Genomic DNA, 20836 nt, shown 5'->3' on the forward strand with positions numbered 1-20836 from the left:
GGTGTAGAGCTGGTCCACTGTTCCACGGCCAGGACGAAAACCACACTGCTCCTCCTGAATCTGAGATTCGACTTCCCGACGGACCCTCCTCTCCAGCACCCCTGAATAGACCTTACCAGGGAGGCTGAGCAGTGTGATCCCCCTGTAGTTGGAACACACCCTCCGGTCCCCCTTCTTAAAAAGGGGGACCACCACCCCAGTCTGCCAATCCAGAGGCACTGTCCCCGATGTCCACGCGATGTTGCAGAGGCGTGTCAACCAGGACAGCCCCACAACATCCAGAGCCTTTAGGAACTCCGGGCGAATCTCATCCACCCCCGGGGCCCTGCCACCGAGGAGCTTTTTAACTACCTCGGTGACCTCAAACCCAGAGATAGGAGAGCCCGCCTCAGAGAACCCACACTCTGCTTCCCCATGGGAATGCGTGTCGGTGGAATTGAGGAGGTCTTCGAAGTATTCTCCCCACCGACTCACAACGTCCCGAGTCGAGGTCAGCAGCGCCCCATCCCCACTATACACAGTGTTGGTGGTGCACTGCTTTCCTCTCCTGAGACGTCGGATGGTGGACCAGAATTTCCTCGAAGCCGTCCGGAAGTCTTTCTCCATGGCCTCACCGAACTCCTCCCATGCCCGGGTTTTTGCTTCAGTGACCACCAGAGCTGCATTCCGCTTGGCCAGCCGGTACCCATCAGCTGCCTCAGGAGTCCCACAGGCCAAAAAGGCCCGATAGGACTCCTTCTTCAGCTTGACGGCATCCCTCACCGTTGGTGTCCACCAACGGGTTCGGGGATTGCCGCCACGACAGGCACCGACCACCTTACGGCCACAGCTCCGGTCGGCCGCCTCAGCAATGGAGGCGCGGAACATGGTCCACTCGGACTCGATGTCCCCCGCCTCCCCCGGAACATGAGCAAAGTTCTGTCGGAGGTGGGAGTTGAAACTCCTTCTGACAGGGGATTCTGCCAGACGTTCCCAGCAGACCCTCACAATACGTTTGGGCCTGCCACGTCGGACCGGGATCTTCCCCCACCATCGGAGCCAACTCACCACCAGGTGGTGATCAGTTGACAGCTCCGCCCCTCTCTTCACCCGAGTGTCCAAGACATGCGGCCGCAAGTCCGATGACACGACCACAAAGTCGATCATCGAACTGCGACCTAGGGTGTCCTGGTGCCAAGTGCACGTGTGGACACCCTTATGCTTGAACATGGTGTTCGTTATGGACAATCCGTGACGAGCACAGAAGTCCAATAACAGAACACCGCTTGGGTTCTGATCGGGGGGGCCGTTCCTCCCAATCGCGCCCTTCCAGGTTTCACTGTCATTGCCCACGTGAGCATTGAAGTCCCCCAACAGAACAATGGAGTCCCCAGCGGGAGCGCTCTCCAGCACCCCCTCCAAGGACTCCAAAAAGGGTGGGTACTCTGAATTGCTGTTTGGTGCATAGGCACAAACAACAGTCAGGACCCGTCCCCCCACCCGAAGGCGGAGGGAGGCTACCCTCTCGTCCACCGGGGTGAACCCCAACGTACAGGCGCCGAGCCGGGGGCAATAAGTATACCCACACCTGCTCGGCGCCTCTCACCATGGGCAACTCCAGAGTGGAAGAGAGTCCAACCCCTCTCGAGAGGACTGGTACCAGAGCCCCAGGTGTGTGTGGAGGCGAGTCTGACTATATCGAGTCGGAACTTCTCGACCTCACACACCAGCTCGGGCTCCTTCCCTGCCAGAGAGGTGACATTCCACGTCCCTAGAGCCAGCTTCTGTAGCCGGGGATCGGATCGCCAAGGTCCCCGCCTTCGGCCACCGCCCAGCTCACACTGCACCCGACCCCTATGGCCCCTCCCAGAGGTGGTGAGCCCAGGGGAAGGGGGACCCACGTTACCCTTTCGGGCTGTGCCCGGCCGGACCCCATGGGTGCAGGCCCGGCCACCAGGCGCTCGCCTTCGAGCCCCACCACCAGGCCTGGCTCCAGTGGGGGGCCCCGGTTGCCCGCGTCCGGGCAAGGGAAAACGAAGTCCATTGTTTGTCATCATCATTAGGGGTCTTTGAGCCGTGCTTTGTCTGGTCCCTCACCTAGGACCTGTTTGTCATGGGTGACCCTGCCAGGGGCATAAAGCCCCAGACAACTTAGCTCCTAGGATCACTGGGACACACAAACCCCTCCACCACGACAAGGTGACGGCTCAAGGAGGGGATTTAGCCAACTCAAAAAGTATAAATTATGGTTAGATCTTGATGCAATATCTTTTTCCAATAGAAATTTGTTTTTAAAAGATGAATGCATTTATTGGAATTGAAAAAAAAATTATTAATATCAATCATACAGCTCAGATTTGATTTAATATAAATACACGTGTGGTTAACTGTGAAAGTCATACTGTATACTTGGTATATTTAACATATATTAGCAAGTAAACAAAAACCTTTACAAAATAAAGTATTTTATATGTACTTATAAACTTTCCCAAATCTTTTCCTGGTTTTAATTTAATTCATAATACAAAGTAAAGGCACAAAAACACTTAAAGGTAATTAGGATTCATTCAAATTTAATGATACATCAACCTTGATTAGTAAAAAAAAAAAAGTATCAGTATGTACATTGGCGCGGTATTAAGATTGTATCAGTACCTATACCAAATGTTGCCATATTGCTCACCATCCATCCATCCATTTTCTGGCTGCTTCTCCTCACAAGGGTCACGGGCATGCTGGAGCCTATCCCAGCTATCATCGAGCAGGAGGCGGGGTAGCCTGAACTGGTAGCCAGCCAATCGCAGGGCACATGCAAACAAACAACCATTTGCACGCACATTCACACCTACGGCCAAATTAGAGTTGTCAATTAACCTACCATGCATGTTTTTGGGATGTGGGAGGAAACCGGAGAAAACCCACGGGGAGAACATGCAAACTCCACACAGGTGGGGCCGGGGTTTGAACCCCGGTCCTCAGAACTGTGATGCAGACGCTCTAACCAGTCAGTCACCGTGCCGCCATATTGCACAATACTAATTTAAAATACTGACATTGACATATCAGAGTGTATCAGACTGGCGGACCCCGGTCCGGATCCAGACCCAAAAGAAGTCCCATATGGACCCACAGCCAAAAAAAGAAGGGCTATGATTCGAAACCTACGGGGCGCTTCTATTTTAAACGGCGCAGCTATTATAGGCTTTACGGTAGTGACGAAACATACAGACCAATTATATGCTAGATAAACTCAGCCAATCAAGTGCATTTCAGGCAGAAAACAAGAATGAGGAGCACAATAAGGCTTTTCATAATAGCACAATCATTAAACAAAACAAAACAATAAAGAAAATAATGAGATGGTCATTCAGTCATCAGTAATAAAAATATTTTGAAATTGCCAATATTTCACACGTTCTGCTAGGGTATGTAAAACTTATGAGCACAGCTGTACATGTCGGCAGTCATATGTTGAGTTAAATGTTACTTTTTAATTTTAGTTGAATGCCACTGCTGTAGCTGAGTTTTTTAGCAAATAACAGAGGCTGAGACTTGAAAATAATCCGCGAACGGCCGGGGGGGCACTGTACAAACATTATAGTACTAGTGTGTTAGCAAACAACTGTGCATTGTTTGGACACTGATTTAATGGTCACGTTGTTCAAACCGCACTACGTTATTGACGTGGGAACCTTATTATCCGCCCTGACGAGCTCACACCGGCACATGCCAGATGATTTACCAAGCACTAGAGTGCACATCACAGTAGCCAATGAGCGGCCGGCCTGCTTCCTCCTCTTCTCTCCGTTCCTTGGATCCCGCTGCGGTCGCCTCGTCCTCTTCCCGTGGGGGAGCCGGGCGGTCCCCTGCGGGCTGTGGGGCCTGCTGTGGGGTTCTTTCCCTGCTTGGTTTGGGGGGGGTGGCCCGGGGTTGGTGCTGTGGGTCTGGGTGGGATGGCCCTCTTCGTCGGTGGTTGTCCGGCCTAATGGGCCCGACCTGCAGGAGCCATGCCTCTTAATCACTTACTTAGCACACACTCACACCATTCACTGTATATATTTCTCACTAATCACATCTGGGCACATAGACATATCAAAGGGTTCCTGGGGGACTGGTATGGGATCGGGAGGGTGTGGGTGTCGGATTGGGTTTCAGTACATCTGGGGCCTGGCAATGGGTCCCTGCAGCCCCCGCTGGGTGGCCGGTTGCCGGGGCGCCTCGGTGGGGCCGGCGGACCGCCCTGGGTCCTTCGGTGTGGGACGTGTGCCGTCCGCCTGCTCTCGGGTGGACCCCTGGGCCTGATCCCCCCCCCTCAATTGATTGGGTGGGGTCCTCACCCGCCGGGGTGCAGCCACAGCAATTACAGGACACTTCGGTCAGTCTATGTACATGTAAAACGGTGTCAATTCACTTACATGTATCCGCAGGCACACACCCCTTACTGCAACAAATAACTCATGAATATGCAAATCGCTTGTGTATCCCCTCACTTATACTCTCGTCCTGTACACTTTTATAATTTACATAATTAATGCCACCACACTTCGGTTGTGCAGCCGGGTTCACGACCCTGGTCCTGCATGCTTCTTCTCCTGTCCTTATCCTGTTCTGTCTTGTCCTGTCCTTCCCTCACAGGGTGTAGCACTGCAGCCCCATCCAACACTCATATTTAACGTTTCATTGCTGTAAATAATGTAATGATTTAATTCACTCATCCTGTTTACAATTAGTGCTTTGTGGTTTGTCTTTGTTTCTTTCTCTCTTCTAGAAACTTTGTTCTGTTCGACTGACCAAGTCTGATTCGCAATAAACCTCAATTATAATACCACAGCGAAAAAACTCCTTAAAAACTCCACTGTGACACAGTAAAACTGTTTCGGCATAAAAGGGATACATAGTTTCCATTCTGCTTGACCTAACAGCTGAACAGGACAAAAAAAAAAAAAAAAATAAATAAAAAAAAAGCAAACAACCGTGCATTGTCGGTGGAAGACTGGTTAGAGCGTCAGCCTCACAGTTCTGAGGACCCGGGTTCAATCCCCGGCCCCGCCTGTGTGGAGTTTGCATGTTCTCCCCGTGCCTGCGTGGGTTTTCTCCGGGCACTCCGGTTTCCTCCCACATCCCAAAAACATGCATTAATTGGAGACTCTAAATTGCCCGTAGATGTGACTGTGAGTGCAAATGGTTGTTTGTTTGTATGTGCCCTGCGATTGGCTGGCAACCAGTTCAGGGTGTACCCCGCCTCCTGCCCGATGACAGCTGGGATAGGCTCTAGCACGCCCGCGACCCTAGTGAGGAGAAGCGGCTAAGAAAATGGATGGATGGATGGACTGTGCATTGTTTGGACACTCTGATTTAATGGTCACGTTGTTCAAACCGCACTACGTTACGCTTATTGACGTGCGAACCTTATTATCCGCCCTGACGAGATCACGCCGGCACACGCCAGATGATTTATCAAGCGCTAAGTGCACGTCGCATTAGCCAATGAGCGGCCGGCGATGTGTGTTGTGCGGCTGCTGTGCTGGGCTGCTACGAGCGAGTTTAAGCAGCTAGTATGGCGGAGGAGGGCACTTTGCTCGACTTGGAGGGTCTAGGCAAACAATTACAGTCACTCGTAAGCTCTTATTCAAGTGACGAGTTGCGGGGGGACAGCAAAACGTTCTGCTCGGACTATTGTAAGGTAGGCAACCGTAGCCCGCGTCGTTGACAAATTTGTTTTTGCGGAAGGTTTTGAGCGTTTATGTTAGCTTACTCCCCTCCCCCAGAAGAAACTGGATGACTAGCTTTAGCCGCTATGATGGGGAGCATTTGCTGGTAGGAAGGAGTCGGTGCCGTTTCAATCGTTTTGTAACCAGTGTTAACGTCACGACTACACAGACACACACACACACACACACACACACACACACACACACACACACACACACAGAGAGAGAGAGAGAGAGATGTCAATTCAAGTGTCATTCTTTTGTACGGCTAGTTAGCATGCTAATGCTAAGCTGAACTAGCTAGCAGGAAACTTGGGCGAATGTTTGCTGTGCTCAGTAATTGACTGTGTTATGCACTTAGCAACTGATTTACTGCACCATCAGCCCTTAGTTCAAAATGCTGATTGTCTATAGGTTATGTAATAGCTATCAATTAGCCAAACTTTGTAATCTGTCCAAATAATCACTATTTAGAGACTGGAGAGAATTTGTTGATTTGTTCCCATTCAATAAATTACATAAACTGTATTGAATTTACTGAATGGGACCTTAACTCAGTGTTTCAGTAACTTTACATAAAATGTATGGAATTTACTGAATGGGGACCTTAACTCAGTGTTTCAGTACCTTAATACACGTTTAGTCTCAATAAAACTTTTATGTAACCAGGTAAGACAATTGAGAACAAATTCTCTTGCAGTGCGAAACTGGATGCAGATAGCATAGTAAAACAAGGCAAAATAAAAGCAAGTACAAATAAATACATAGACAACAATGTGACGTACACAAATTGTTTACAAAAACAAAAGGTGTGCAAAACATAATACAATCACAAGTAACCAGATGAAATCTTCATTCACGCCAATAATAATAATGATGATGATGCATATATAGCTCTATAGTGCTTTTCAAGGCACTCAAAGACACTTGCACCTTAGCTCCCCTCACACTGGCAATTCGCCCACAGGAGTTGCACAATTGTATTCCGTTTGATGTGTGTTCTTTTATTATTATTTTTAAACCTGTTAGAAATGAGAGAGAGGAGCAAGGTAGGAATCTACTTAGACCAGTATGAGGGCACCGGCATCAAACATATCCTGATCACAACTTGCATGACCTGACTCACATTTGCTACAAGCTAAGTTTAAAAAGCAAACAAGTAGCTGCAGTTTTCAAACAGCCGAAAGTTCGTCCAATGATGAGTAACACACACGTAGGATCAATCAATCAATCAAACTTTATTTATAGAGCACTTTTCATTCAATAATATGCATCTCAAAGTACATTACATAGTTAAAATCAATCCCTCTGACTGCTCATCCACACAGATACATGCATGCGCACACCCACAGACACACAGTTAAAAATAAGAAAATAATAGTGATGACCTACGGCTGGGCACAGAAATAAACACATTTTCATGTCCCATCCAGTCGCGTCTGTGGCGTCAATGAACTTTCTAGCGCTCACTCTCATTCCTCTCCAAATCTCCTGCTGAACACAACCGGCAACAAAAACGGGACCGATTGCAAAAAATGCTGCCTGTCAAGGTGCAAACTACAGCTGTGCGATAAAATAATTAATGTCGTACATACAATATAAAACTTCTATTGTATGATGTCATCCTTTGTTTATATTATGTCGTTAGTTTTACCGAGGCGCTACTACCTACCACTACTGTGTAAATGGTAGGCATATGTGAATGTTACTTGAAGCGCAGTGTTGTGTCTTTGCACTTAACTGGATTTCTTGAAAAGTGGTTGTACAACCAGATATTTTGAAAGGTATTTATTTGGCGACTGGATATTTGTTTTATATCAAACTTTCTCTCAATGTTCGCTTGCGATTTAAATAAAGGTTTTGAATTGAAAATTACCTAGGGTTATTCGTAGATGAGGTTAAAAAAAAAGTTAAAATATATGTGAAATATAAAAAAAGAAAAGTTCATAAAGTAATGAAAAAAACAAAAGTATTAAAACAAATGAAAGTCATAGTAATTGCTTTTGTTAATAAGGAAGAAGAGAGGTGTAGGAGTAAATGTTTTACTTCTTCATATACCTTTTCAATTAAACTTTTTTAACTTTGTGTTCAAATTTTCTCTGTTTAGTTGTTTTTATTTTGTCACGTTCGAAAATAAAGAATTCGATTCCATAAATACTTTTTAACCAACCAATTTTATGGGGGGGAAAATGATCTAATGTAGCAAATATTACAGGACTCTTGATAAAGTCAAATTAGAAAAAATGTCACAAAAAGTATGAATACAGAAAAGATGTGGTCGTGTCAGTTTACTCACAAATTTAAATCTTGTGAAATCTGGGCATATTTGAACGGACGCAAAACTGACATGCTTGCAATAAGCTGTGACATATTTTGTTGTATGAATGGCAACAGGTTTTAATGCACAGGTTTATTGTACCTTCTCCCTTCGAGTGGAAAAGCGTTTAATTGTTGATAGATGACTAAAGATAAATTTGTAATCAATAATAATTTTCAGAAAAATCAATTAAAATTGGATAACTTCTTGCCCCCCCCACTGATCTCTCACAGCATCCTGTTTGGGAATCACTGGTCTGGAACACATCATTGTTTTTCTCTGTGTGCCCATGCAGCTGGTAGAAGAGTACACCTCTCGCTGGCAGACGCCACTCCCTCAACTCAGGATCCTTGAGACAGCGCTGTGCCTCTTCACTCGGGCCTCATCCTCCTTCCCATCAAGCTGCGATCACGTACTTCACACACTCAGTAGTTTGGCCTTGTAAGTACAGGGGTCTTCAAACGTGTGCCTTTCTTTACATATAAACTTAAGTTCCATTGCTTCCATCAGACTTTGCCTTCCCAACTGAAGGCATTGCACAGCCTTGTTGTCATCTGTGCGCCACAGAAATCTGGCAGAACCCCTGAGGTGGAATACCCAAACAAATGGAGGCTCGTAGCAACCTCCTGTTTTTTATTTTATTTTTTTTAATTTTTTTTGCAGGTTTGCAAGAGTTCCCACAACAGAAATATCAGTAATCTGTCGCAGTTTGCATTTAAAAAAAACTTTATTTTATCATTCTGAATTGTCACGTGAGTGTAAAAATAAGTAATATACTAACACTGTTAAAATTAAGATGTAAATTCGATAAAACGTCAGTCTTAAGATGAATGACGGAGGTATAATGTGACAGCGATCAGCATTGCAGACACACCTGATCTGAACTCTCTTTTTAATTCTGACTTAGATTTGAAAACAGTCGGCAATGGTCATTTTCCCAGTTTCACTACGTAAAGCCATCTCTTCTCATGTCACACTTTATCGAGAATTATTTTACAATAAGTGCCTTCCAAAAGCTAAATACAATGTAAAACGTGCAGAGCTAATCTTTTGATTCATGCATGAACTAAGATCTTGTGTGATATGGTGGCGGCTCTTTCTCATGCATGACTGCGGTCTTTGTTTTTTTAATAAATAATCCTGAGAAACTGACAAAAGCCAAAGAATACCCATACCCAGTATTAATCCATTAGTGCTCGCTGAGCTGAGGGCTCACAAAATTTACTGATGTATCACATGGCTTCAAGCATGACAGCAGTTTACATTCTGAAGTTTTGTCTGTTCTTCCTCATTCAGTTGAATTAGAATTGACTTGTGTGCGGTATTCAGCTTCAGATGTTGCACTACATCCTTATTTATCCATAATGAAGAAATTCTTCATTTGCTTTTTAAAATTTTTTTGGGTCTCAATTATTTTCTTTTATCTTCATACAGGAGTGTTTTTGAGTTGCTGCTTTTCTTTGACGAGCAGGACTTCCACAAAGACCCATTGAAACACTTCTCTGTTAAATTCCAGGTGAATATTTTTTACTGTATGTGGTTATTTTATGACAAAAATTTTAACATACACACCCTTCTAATAGCCAACTCCTTTTTCTGTCGACTGAATACACTTTGGTTTGACATCGAGAGATGAATATGAGACACGAGATGACCGTTTCAGCTTTTATTTCCAAGTATTTACATCTGGATCTGCAACACAACTTAAAGGTTAGCACTTTTTGTTTGAGCTAGTGATGCGTCAGTCTTTGAAGTAAACAACAGTAGTTGGCTCCTGATTTGGAGTCAATTTGTCTGTTTTCTCGTCTTGTTTCCATTAAAGTCGCACACGAATGCTCCAGATGTGTGGTGGCATCTGTTCATTCACACTAAGCAGAAAGGGCAAGGAGGAGGTTACAAAAACAGCACAGTGAGCAGACAAACTGGAGTGAGTGAGAGGCAAGAGAACGTTGCTATATAGTGAGACACTACACGCCGGTAAGTGCGACAGAAAACTAAGTAACATTTTTAACTTTTTTTTGTGTAATGGATAGTTTAAGCACTTGCAAAATTTCAAATCTGGAAAGCCAAAACAAGCAATTGTGAAGATGGAAAACAACAGCAGTTGATGACAGAAACATTTTGAGAGCTTTAAAGAGAGACCAAAAACAACTGTTAGTGACATCTGCAACAACCTCCATAGGTCAGGAATGAAGATTTCCCAAACTACTGTTTGCAGAAGGCATCATGAACAAAAGTACATATGCTACACCTGAGAATGAAAACCACTCATTAAAAAGAATAGGAAGGCCAGGCTGGACTTTCCTAAATACCACTGACAAATAAAAGTCTTGAGGTAAAGTTTAATGGATGTATGATACAGGTTGTTTTTCAAAATAATTCAGTTTAACCACAGCAATTAAGCAATGCCTGGTTCTCATTAGTTAATATGCAGTAATTTTATATTATTTATTTTGTCAGTTTCAAGTTATTTCAGTTACTATTGTGGGTTTTTCTTAAATGGAAGTAAACCCGAAAATACAACCTGAGATGTTGATCTCGTATCCTATCCATCTTTTTGTCAAACTCATCCATTCAGTCGACAGCAAAAAATAAAGGAATTGGTGTCTCTGTTGCAATACCTTTGGGGTTGAGGGGGCTGTACATATCTTATAGATTGAAATGTTTTAAATGTCAACTTCATTTCTTCTTTTTTCATAACACTGTACATTACTATAAACAACACATTATTACCCTGTCTTTTATTTAAAACCTTTGAAATTTAAAAAAACTTTTTTTTTTTTTTTTTTTTAGGAATGTCATTTTGCCCTTGAAAGGCATCAGAATGTTCACTTACTTCAGGTTGAGCCTTTGGTTCGTGCAGGAGGCGCTTGGGCCAGTACAACCTTGAAGGAAATACTCAGGGAATCCAGTTTACCTCAGAATGAAGGTAGGTGATGTCATTACCCCAGTTTGCTTTCGTCATGTTTATTTAAGTCTTGTTTTGCTGATTCAAAATCCATTCTGCAAATACTGTTGTCTTTTTGTCACAATGCATTGTGTGGCTTTGCATCTCACTTTCCTTAAGTACGTTTTTGCCAACTTTAAATATAGTCACTGGTGTACAAACAAAAAGAGTCTGTTACGAACTGTGTTTTGCTTTTTCTTAGTGGACAGGTTCCTCAGCTCCGAGCTGCCAGTATTCTTGGAGCTACGGGTGCGCTACCTTATATCTTGTGAGCGTGTCAGTGAGGCTTTAGCCCTGGCTAAGTGTTGTATTCGTCATCCGACGGCAGGGAAACACTTCTTCTTCCTCCAGGTTTACCTCACATGGCTTTACAAGACACAGCGTGATCAGCTGCTTAAAGAGGTCGGTGAAAAAAGTATAGCAGTAAGGACGTTTCTTCTCAGCTGCCATTCAGCTGTGCTGTTGATTATTTTGTCTTTTAACTCTAACCTGAAATGTTTCTCACAGGTGGTTGACCTTAGCGGTAAAGATGCAGTACACATCATTGTTAGTTTAGAGTATGAGGAAACAAACGATCTGCTTTTAGCCCTGTGCCAGGTGTTCCTTTCCCAACAACTTGGCAGGGGTGACATGTACTATTTATGGTGGGTAAATATAAATTTAATTACAAAAAATGATTTTTAATTTTTATGTTATTATAGTGTATAATCATGCCCTCCTGTACCCCTGTGCAGGGAGCTTGTTTTTGTGTGGAGCAAACTTCACAATCGGCTGAATACTTCCAAACAAGCTTTTCTTGAGGAAAGTCGTCGGCTAATGCTGTCTGCTACCAATGTCTATTCAATTTTCCCATTTGTCAGAGTTGTAATACAAGAGGTGAGAATAGTACAGATCAAAATGTCGTCGCTTGTTATCCAAATAAGTGTAGAGATATTTTCATGTCCCTGATTATTTTATGGCCCTTTGTGTTTCTGTCTTGGTAGCTGGGTGGAGATGGGGTCCAATTTTGTGTGGAGCTTTGTGCAGATGCCTTGAAATCTTGTCTCCCGTGTGATGTTATCACCAAGTCGCTGATTTGTAAAACTATTGCTGGCCTGCTTCCCAACGATCTGGAAGTGTGTCGGGCATGTGCGCTCATCGTCTTTTTCTTGGAACGTACTGTGGAAGCCTACAAGATGGTGTATTCGCTCTATATGCTTCCAGATCAGGACTACCACGTCGAGCATAGCCCCATCAGAAATCAAATCAGATTTGAAACACTGCAGGTATAATCACCGTTTCCATATATTTATATCTGTGTATTACAGTAGTGTCAATCTTTTTTTATTCTTCTTTTTCTTCTCCCCCCCCCCCCCCACAGGTCTTGAAGAAAGACCTTTACTTTGACCCAGAGTTTTGGAATCTCATTGCTTTGCAGACCAATTGTTTGAAACTGATGAGTGAGAAAGTGGTTGATGCTGCCCTTAAAGAAATCATGGAGGAAACATGGGTCCCAAACTACTGTGCGAAAGAGATTTCATTTGTGCAAAGCACGTCAACAGGAGAGGATGACAAAGGAACGGCAAAAAAGCCCCATCATAATTATGGCAGACATAAAGAAATTAGCACTGTGGAGGCGCCCAAAAAACTTAAGTTGGACCAAGGCAAAACGCGACTGAATGATGGCAACGCTGTGAAAAAAAAGGGCAACCACAGGTCAAAATTTACAAAGGAAGCATCTCAACCTTTAAGGCGCTCATTTTGGCAGCTTGACAGGATACATGACAGAGGGTCTGGGCAACTAAGACGAGTTACCCGACTGTCTGAAAAAGATCCTCCAAAACGGAGGATTCAAAAACCCAAATGGCTACTGGAAGATTCTGGTAATCTGCAAGAGTCAAATCTTAGGAAACATGGTTTGAAACATCGAAGGGTCCATCAGTCGTCTGCCTTGAAGAGGTCGGAAATTGTTCAGCTCCAGAACAGCACACAACCCAAGGTGGCTCAAAACTCTTGTACCAAGCATGAGAAAGAATTTCCTTTGGAATCTATAGAACCAGCTTCTGCTCCACAAGTAATTCTGGAGCTGTCGCTACCAGACAATGAGCTGATGGGAACGTTCATTGACGATTGCAACAGACAGAAAGTCTGTCCTCCAATGCTCTTTTATAAACCAACACTAAAGCTTCCTGACCCCTCCCATCCTGTAAAGGTGTTGCATGGAAAAGAGGTCATCCTAAGAGCAAGGGATGCAACTATGCTTGTGCAGCTCTTGCACTGTTATGCTCGCAGGCCCAAAGGAAAGGGTAATGGGTCAAATATTCATGGATCCGTATCAACAATCACACGCTCTTCTGCTCATGGGAGTCCCCCCAAAGAGCCACTGAGAGGGCTTTGTGAGAAACCTAATGCTGAGACAAGGGGTGGTGTAAACTCTGACGATGCAGTTGCGACTGAACGTCCAGAACCATCAGTCTCAGTTTTACAGTTGTCAGCAAAAGAGCTCCTAGAAAAGACAGATATTAAAAAAGCGGCTCCTTTGAACAAATTAGTTATATTAAAAGGAACAGAAACTCAAATTGTAGGTAAAAATCCTCATTCTCAAAGCACAGACAAAGTCCATACCACAGTTAAATCCCTAGAACTCTGTGAAGAACCTTCTGTTGAAATGGTGACTTTTGCTTCACAAAGCCCAGCAGTAGGGAAAGTCACGCAACAGCCAACCACAGCTTCCACTGAGTTTTCTCAGACCTTTAATACACAAAGCAGTCAAATAGAAGCTACTGAATACAACTTGCCAGTGTCCAGTACATTAACTAATGAAAACCCCGACTCTCCATGTCACATGCCTCTCCAAGTTAGACAAGCTCTTGTAGATACAGATGGGGAACAACAGCCAAAACCACTTATGTCTCATTCTGAAAATGACAAAAAATGTATTGACAAGGCCAAAGATGTTTTGAGGGGTACACAACACGAACATTCTAACCATATTAATGATATTTCAGCCTTGGTAACAGAGAGAGTCACTCAGTTTCCTCCTCTTGAACTTCAAGACATGGAGAATCACAAACAACCAGCAGACACTCGCTCCAAGGAATCAGTGCTTCACAATGAAAGCAATATTGCAAATTCCTCCAGTCATACAGTGCCAGAACCCGCAACCACTGCATATATGCAAAGAAATGAACAAAAAAGGCCAGCCGTTGACTGTGTTGGTAACTTTGAGGACAATGAAATGATAGACACACAGGAATCCTACTTGGAGTATTGCTGTACTACTGATCTTCCTCGAGCCATGGAGAATTACAAACAGCCTACAGACACTCGCTCCAAGGTATCAGGGCTTCAAAATAAAAGCAGTGTTGCAAATGCCTCGAGTCATGCAGTGCCACAACCAGCAACCACTGCATATATGCAAGAAGATGAACAAGAAAGGTCAGCTGTTGATGACGACTTTGAGGGCAACGAAACAATAGAAACAGAGGAATCAAAATTGGAGTATTACTGCACTGCTGAACTTCCTCGAGCCATGGAGTGTCACAAACAACCTATAGACGCTCACTCTAAGGAATTAGTGCTTCAAAATAAAAGCAATGTTGCAAATGCCTCCAGTCATTCTGTGCCAGAACCAGCAACCACCGAATATTTGCAAGGAAATGAACAAGAAAAGTCAGCCGTTGATGACGACGAAACGATAGAAAAAGAGGAATCCAAATTGGAGTATTGCTGTAATGCGGAACTTCCTCGAGACATAGAGAATCCCAAACAACCTACACACATTCACGCCAAGGAATCAGTGCTTCAAAATAAATGGGATGTTGCAAATCCCTCGAGTCATGAAGTGCCAGAACCAGCAATCACTGCATATATGCAAGGAAATGAACAAGCAAGGTCAGCCGCTGATGACTGTGATGATGATTTTGAGGATGATGAAACAGTAGAAACGGAGGAATCCAAATTGGAGTACTGCTGTACTTTTTGTCAGAAAGACTTTAAGGGCAGACGTGTGGTAATACATGCTATGTTCCATTTCCGTAAGGATGAGTGTATGTTTTGTGGGACTATGTTCAAAGATGACCTCCTGGCCATGATGCACCTCTCTGATCATATTGAGAAGCTCAAAAGAAGTAAGGAGTTAGCCAGTAACAAAGCACAACAAGAGTGTGTGTCAGAAACCAAAGATTTATCCCAATCCAAGACCTCTGCCAAAGATAATTCTCCCAACAGGCTGTCTGACCATCACATGAGTAGGAGGCTGAGGAAGTCCTCAATCTGCAATAAATCTGTTAGCCATCCAGAGGCACACTTACTATTAAAATCCAGAAATTTACGATCAAATGACAAGCCAGTTGATGGTTGCTTTGTACATAAAAACTTACAAAATGAGTGCAATGACAGCAAATTTTCTGAAAGCAAGGTAAATGGACATATTGGCAAAAACAATCAACTTGACCAAATAAAACAGGCCACTTCAAAAGCTGAAGACAAGCAGAGACATCCTCCACACATCACTATTAAAGACAAAGCATGCAACCCCAAGGTGAATCATGTGATGCCCAAATCTTGTGAGTCCTTTGCATCATCGGTACAGAAGAGGAAACGCATTGAATGTTCTCAGGATGGTGTAATTAAGGACAGGAAAAAGGTTAATCAGGAGAAAAGGGTAGAGCCTATAGAGAAAGTTGACTGTCCAGCAGATGGCTGTACTTGGTCTGCAGACCTTTGTAAAAACCGTGTTGCACTCCTCTACCATGCTCTGGAGCAACACTACGGTGACACGAAACCTTTAGAGCTGTCATTTAAAGTGGCAAACAACAAATGCAGTATTTGTATGAGGGTTTTATGGAGTTTTGAACATTTTCAGCATCATGTGGAAAGACATTGGCTCAGTCCTCGGCATCCCTGCCTTCATCTGGGTTGTACTGCCAGGTTCAAAACCGGAAATGAAATGAGACGTCATGCCAGAAAACACACTCCACTGCAGGCTGTGTGCTGCTTGCCTGGTTGTTCTGAACTTTTTATTTGTCTCTGGGCATTGAACCTACATGAAAGAGAGCACTATGCTTCCAAATCTACCAAGCCCAAGCCAGTAAAGACTGTGGACCTGCAGAAGGATGATAAACCAAACAGCATGCAGGTAAAAGCTAGAATCTCTGCTATGAAAGGGACTTTGAGCCAGCCGACTCGTAAATTCAGGGGGCATGCATCTCATGACTCAACAGCAAAATTCGTCAGTAAACCTCCTCCCAGTGTAAAAACATTTCTCAAAGAAGAGTTGAAAACAAGAAATGAGTCCAAGCATTCAAACCTTTTAAAGAATCTCTGCAGCAAGGACACTACCACACTATCAAGTAATTATAGTTTGAATCTAAGGTTAAGAAAAGGTCAAACAATGAAGACCAATCTGGTGGCTGCCAAAAGTCTGGAATTACCGTTCTTTAGACGCGGGGGCAAATTGAGGCATAAGTTCAAGAAAAAGCAGGTCAATGTGAACCAAAATGAAATGGTCCCAAAAAGAAGAGGCCGTCCACGAAAGTCAAAAAAAGCAACGCATGACAACAACACGACTAAGAGCCGAAAGATTCAAAGTTTAAAGAGTGAAACTCTACAGCCTGAGACAGCAGAGCCTCCAACGATTAGCAACAAGTTAGAAATTAAAGAAAAGCCCAAGCATGTCAATGATGCTGGCAAGATGACAGAAATACCACACCATAGTTTAAAGTCCAAAAGATCAGTGAGTAAGAACACAAGGAGCGATCGTGTTGAACAAAAGATGTCCTCTGACAGACGCTCCCCTCTAACTGTGGCTTCTCGGAGTTCAGTCGTTCCTGCGCATAAATTAAGTGCTGCTAATTTGACAAGGTGCAGTGCTTCAAAAGACAGTGACTCTTTAGGTCCCAATAGGACAAAGAAGAAAATGGTTACGCCAATAAAAAGTCCTCACAGAGAGTCTGGATTGCCAGCAGCTTCAAGGGACCCTGCAAAGTCAACATGTATTGATGTACCCCAGAGGTCTGACGATGACAAGGAAAAGGTTGAGAAAACACGTTCATCCCAAGGTAACCCTGCTGATTATGTTCCTTCTGCCACTGCAGTGAACATGAAGAAGAGTCTAATTAGAAATAAGAAAATAGAAAAGACACTTCATTGGCAGAATGGTAAAAAGAAAGTCATGAAGAAAAAGTTAACTGAAGAACCTTCAGATGGGACTAGTGATGGCTCTAGTTCCGCCACGTCCAATTTAAGGAGAACGTCAGAGGAAGAACCTTCTGACGTGACTATTGATGGCTCCAGTTCCACCATGTCCAATTTAAAGAGAAACTCAAAGCAAGAACCTTCAGATGTGACTAGTGATGGCTCCAGGCCCACCATGTCCAATTTAAAGAGAAACTCAAAGCAAGAACCTTCAGATGTGGCTAGGGATGGCTCCAGTTCCACTACGTCCAATTTAAGGAGAACGTCAGAGGAAGAACCTTCAGACGTGACTAGTGATGGCTCCAGTTCCACCATGTCCAATTTAAAGAGAAAGTCAAAGGAAGAACCTTCAGACATGACTCGTGATGGTTCCAGTTCCACCACATCCAATTTGAAGAGAGAGTCAAAGGAAGAACCTTCAGACATGACTCGTGATGCTTCCAGTTCCACCACGTCCAATTCGAAGAGAAAGTCAAAGGAAGAACCTTCAGACATGACTCGTGATGGTTCCAGTTCCACCACATCCAATTTGAAAAGAGAGTCAAAGGAAGAACCTTCAGACGTGACTCATGATGGTTCCAGTTCCACCACGTCAACCGTTCAGGCTGAACACCCAGGACATGAACCTACTTCAAAGTCAAAGGATGTGGAGGTTAGGAGGAACAAAGCTACCAAAGGAATTAAAAAAGGAGATATAAAGACGAGCAAGAAAAGACCACATCCAGATCAAAGGACTTCGACTAAAGTAGCAACTGAATCTAAACCTGAAGCTCCAAACAGCAGTGAAGTGAAGGCCAGACAAGTGGACAACTGTGTTGGAGAGAAGGTACACACAAACAAAACATCTGAATGTGCCAAAGGTAGACGCGGTCACAGTCTGAAGTCAAGGTTAGCAAAAAAGTATGACAGATCCACATTGTGCATGGACACACTGGCCGAGTACGGAAAGAAGCACATCCGTGCGCCTCCCACGGCCTACCTCGACGAGAAGTTCACCACCATGCCCAAAAGAAGGAAGGAGGCGGCGTTACCATACGACATGACCGCCTGGCCCGAGGAGGTGCTCGTCGTTGCCGCTCCACAGAGACAGCGGTGTGCAAATTGCTTCACCACTTTCAACAGTGCAGAGGAGCTACACAGTCACCGCCAACTCCAGCGCTGCTCCAGCCTCTTTGGCTTTGACTCTGATGACGAGGGTAAGTCTAGACCATTTATAAATGTTTGTAAATAACAGGGGCCGGGGTATTCCGGGTAGCAGAAAAGAGTGACTACTGCTGACCTGAAATTAAAGTATTCCAAAAACTTTTGTTTGGGATTAAGCTGCCAGAAATACCTCAAAAGGTTTAGGTTTTTTATTATTTTCTTCCCCCCCAAAAAAACTAATCTATCCAGTGGAACATGTAGGTGAAGAGGATAAATCTAGCGCATGTTGTAAATAGTTGTACAGAGAAGTAGGGGTTGACGTGTCGACTTTACCGTTACACATTGACGATTATAGTTTGAGGTCACTTATCGCCAGTCACGTTTTGGCAACAACCCAGACATCGCTGAAATCAACAAGTCATTGTCACAACATCTGAAGTCGTTCAACCACAACAGAGAAGTGGGCCTGAAAAGATCCTTTAAATAACTTAAATAATTTGATGACAAAAATAGGTTGATGCAAAGTTAAAACTTTGCAGGGATCATTATCGACACAGACTAAAGTTACTGCGGACGCACGCACCCATAGATATGAAGAGCAGATACCACAGCGCACTGTAGCCTTCTAACCGACGTGCCTTCATGGCAGCCATGTTGGAGAGGTCAACATTACCGTCAAAAGCAAAGCAGGGACATTGAAATTAAGTCAAAACTTCCTCAATTCTCAACCGATTTTCATTTACTTTTTTTTTTTTTGTCAATTCCAAAGCTTATACTATCAATAGATTTTTTTGTTGTTGCTCGGAATGGTTATTCCCATAAGCCGAATGGTTAGCACATCTGCCTCACAGTTCTGAGGACTGGGGTTCAAATCTGGCCCCGCCTGTGTGGAGTTTGCATGTTCTCCGCGTGCCTGCGTGGTTTTTCTCCGGGCACTCTGGTTTCCTCCCACATCCCAAGAGCATGCATGGTAGGTTGATTGAGGACTCTAAATTGCCCATAGGTGTGAATGTGTGCGCGAATGGTTGTTTGTTTATATGTGCCCTGCGATTGGCTGGCGACCAGTTCAGGGTGTACCCTGCCTCTCGCCCGAAGATAGCTGGGATAGGCTCCAGCATGCCCCTTGTGAGAATAAAGCAGTACAAAAGATGGATGGTTAATCCCAGTTCTCTTGATGTGAATGTACAGTGTTGTGTGTCTGTATGTATGTACATGTATGCAGCACAATATACCGGAATCCTTTTTGTTTTGGTTTTCTTGCCGTTCACCCACTTGGAATGCGCTGACAATTTTTACCCTCCTAGCTTAGCATCGTCGTAGGCACGCAGCTCAAAAGGAGCCGTATCCATGTAGAAGATGCTGCGACAGCACGAGCCAACTTTTAACTGTTGAAATGTTAATTATGGCTGACGTTCCATATATCTTTGAAGCAATTTCCCTCACATACATTCTTCCTTTCGACTGACTTCACACATTTAAACTACGACTGTGGAGAAGAAGCTAAAATCATCATTCAAGCCTTTATCCTATTTTCTCAATCACTGTCACAAAACCTTGGTCTAATGACATTGAAGGGTTTGTTTACTATTAGTTTCATCGGAGAAGGCTCAAGCTTTTGCCACCTGGCAGTACGTGTGACATCATGGTGAAATTTACAGAGCCTTCGCTATTGTGACTAAACTAAACCAGCGTCACTTGCATTCTTTGTGTTGCAGGTAAAAGTTGAATGACTTGACCTGAATCCAATTTGAGTGGACCTTGTGGAAGCAGAACTGACTGGCCTGTTGACCTAATTAGAACGGTGGTTGGATGATGGTTCACCGGAGCTCTTCAGGACTTAATAATGTATATAGACGTTGATGTACAGACCAAAAGCGTTACAATGGTGACATTTGTTAATAAAGCCGAGGAGGTAACCAGTGAGTGAAAGGCCTACAGCAGCCCAGTCATTTTTGATGAACAGTTCGTACTGAAGTGCCTGCTCTGGATCCACAGTTTCCAGCTGCTTCATCTGTGTCATTACGGACTCTTGACACATGGCCAGAACTGCCGCAAGGATACTCTTTCCCCATCAGTAAGCCATAAAAAGAGGATTTGTTTGCATTTGCACACTTATAATCTACAGGTTCATGCTATTTTAACATCTTAGAATGAAATGCAAGTTTAATTTTCAACTATTCTCGTGATCTGTTTTTGGAGCTGCCAGTAGAGGTCAGTGTGCAACTCAACCTTGCGTGGCTGCAGTCTTACCCCAACCTAAGTTCTTTTTTTGCAGGTTTGCTTCACAGCGCAGGTCGTTTCAGAAATACTACTTCATTGAACAGGCCTGTGTGTGCTATAAACATTACCCTGTTGTCTTTCAGCCTTCCTTCAACGAATAAGAAAGTTACCGCAGTTTTAACTGTTTGCAGGAAGCTGCAGCAGGTTCTATTTATTTTATATTGTAAATATTAGAGAGTTTCAATTGCTTACGTCAGGGTTGGTAGGAGCGCAGTTTATATTTGTTTTTTGAGAAAATAAAACTTATTTCACGTTACCGATTGTCTGTTCTGTTCTGCTGAC

At 43.9% G+C, this 20836-nt stretch overlaps 1 protein-coding gene across 1 annotated transcript; it reads left to right on the forward strand.

Annotated features, from left to right (window-relative positions):
* The first annotated feature begins 5282 nt into the window (after positions 1 to 5282).
* Positions 5283 to 20810, forward strand: LOC133473337 (uncharacterized). Its single transcript, XM_061765032.1, has 10 exons — positions 5283 to 5662; positions 8303 to 8448; positions 9442 to 9523; positions 10801 to 10936; positions 11157 to 11356; positions 11462 to 11598; positions 11689 to 11830; positions 11938 to 12219; positions 12315 to 18327; positions 19990 to 20810. The coding sequence occupies exons 1-10, from the start codon at positions 5537 to 5539 to the stop codon at positions 19998 to 20000; spliced, it is 7275 nt and encodes a 2424-aa protein (XP_061621016.1). The 5' UTR covers positions 5283 to 5536; the 3' UTR covers positions 20001 to 20810.
* Positions 20811 to 20836: the final 26 nt, after the last annotated feature.

The sequence above is a fragment of the Phyllopteryx taeniolatus genome, chromosome 1 (assembly GCF_024500385.1).
Source record: "Phyllopteryx taeniolatus isolate TA_2022b chromosome 1, UOR_Ptae_1.2, whole genome shotgun sequence".
NCBI classification, from domain to species: domain Eukaryota; kingdom Metazoa; phylum Chordata; class Actinopteri; order Syngnathiformes; family Syngnathidae; genus Phyllopteryx; species Phyllopteryx taeniolatus.

Bases quoted from the DNA above. Each gene is read 5' to 3' on its own strand.
- LOC133473337 (XM_061765032.1), top strand. From the start codon at position 5,537: ATGGCGGAGGAGGGCACTTTGCTCGACTTGGAGGGTCTAGGCAAACAA. The intron at 11,599-11,688 runs GTGGGTAAATAT...ACCCCTGTGCAG, and splicing joins GGTGACATGTACTATTTATG to GGAGCTTGTTTTTGTGTGGA. The intron at 11,831-11,937 runs GTGAGAATAGTA...CTGTCTTGGTAG, and splicing joins TCAGAGTTGTAATACAAGAG to CTGGGTGGAGATGGGGTCCA.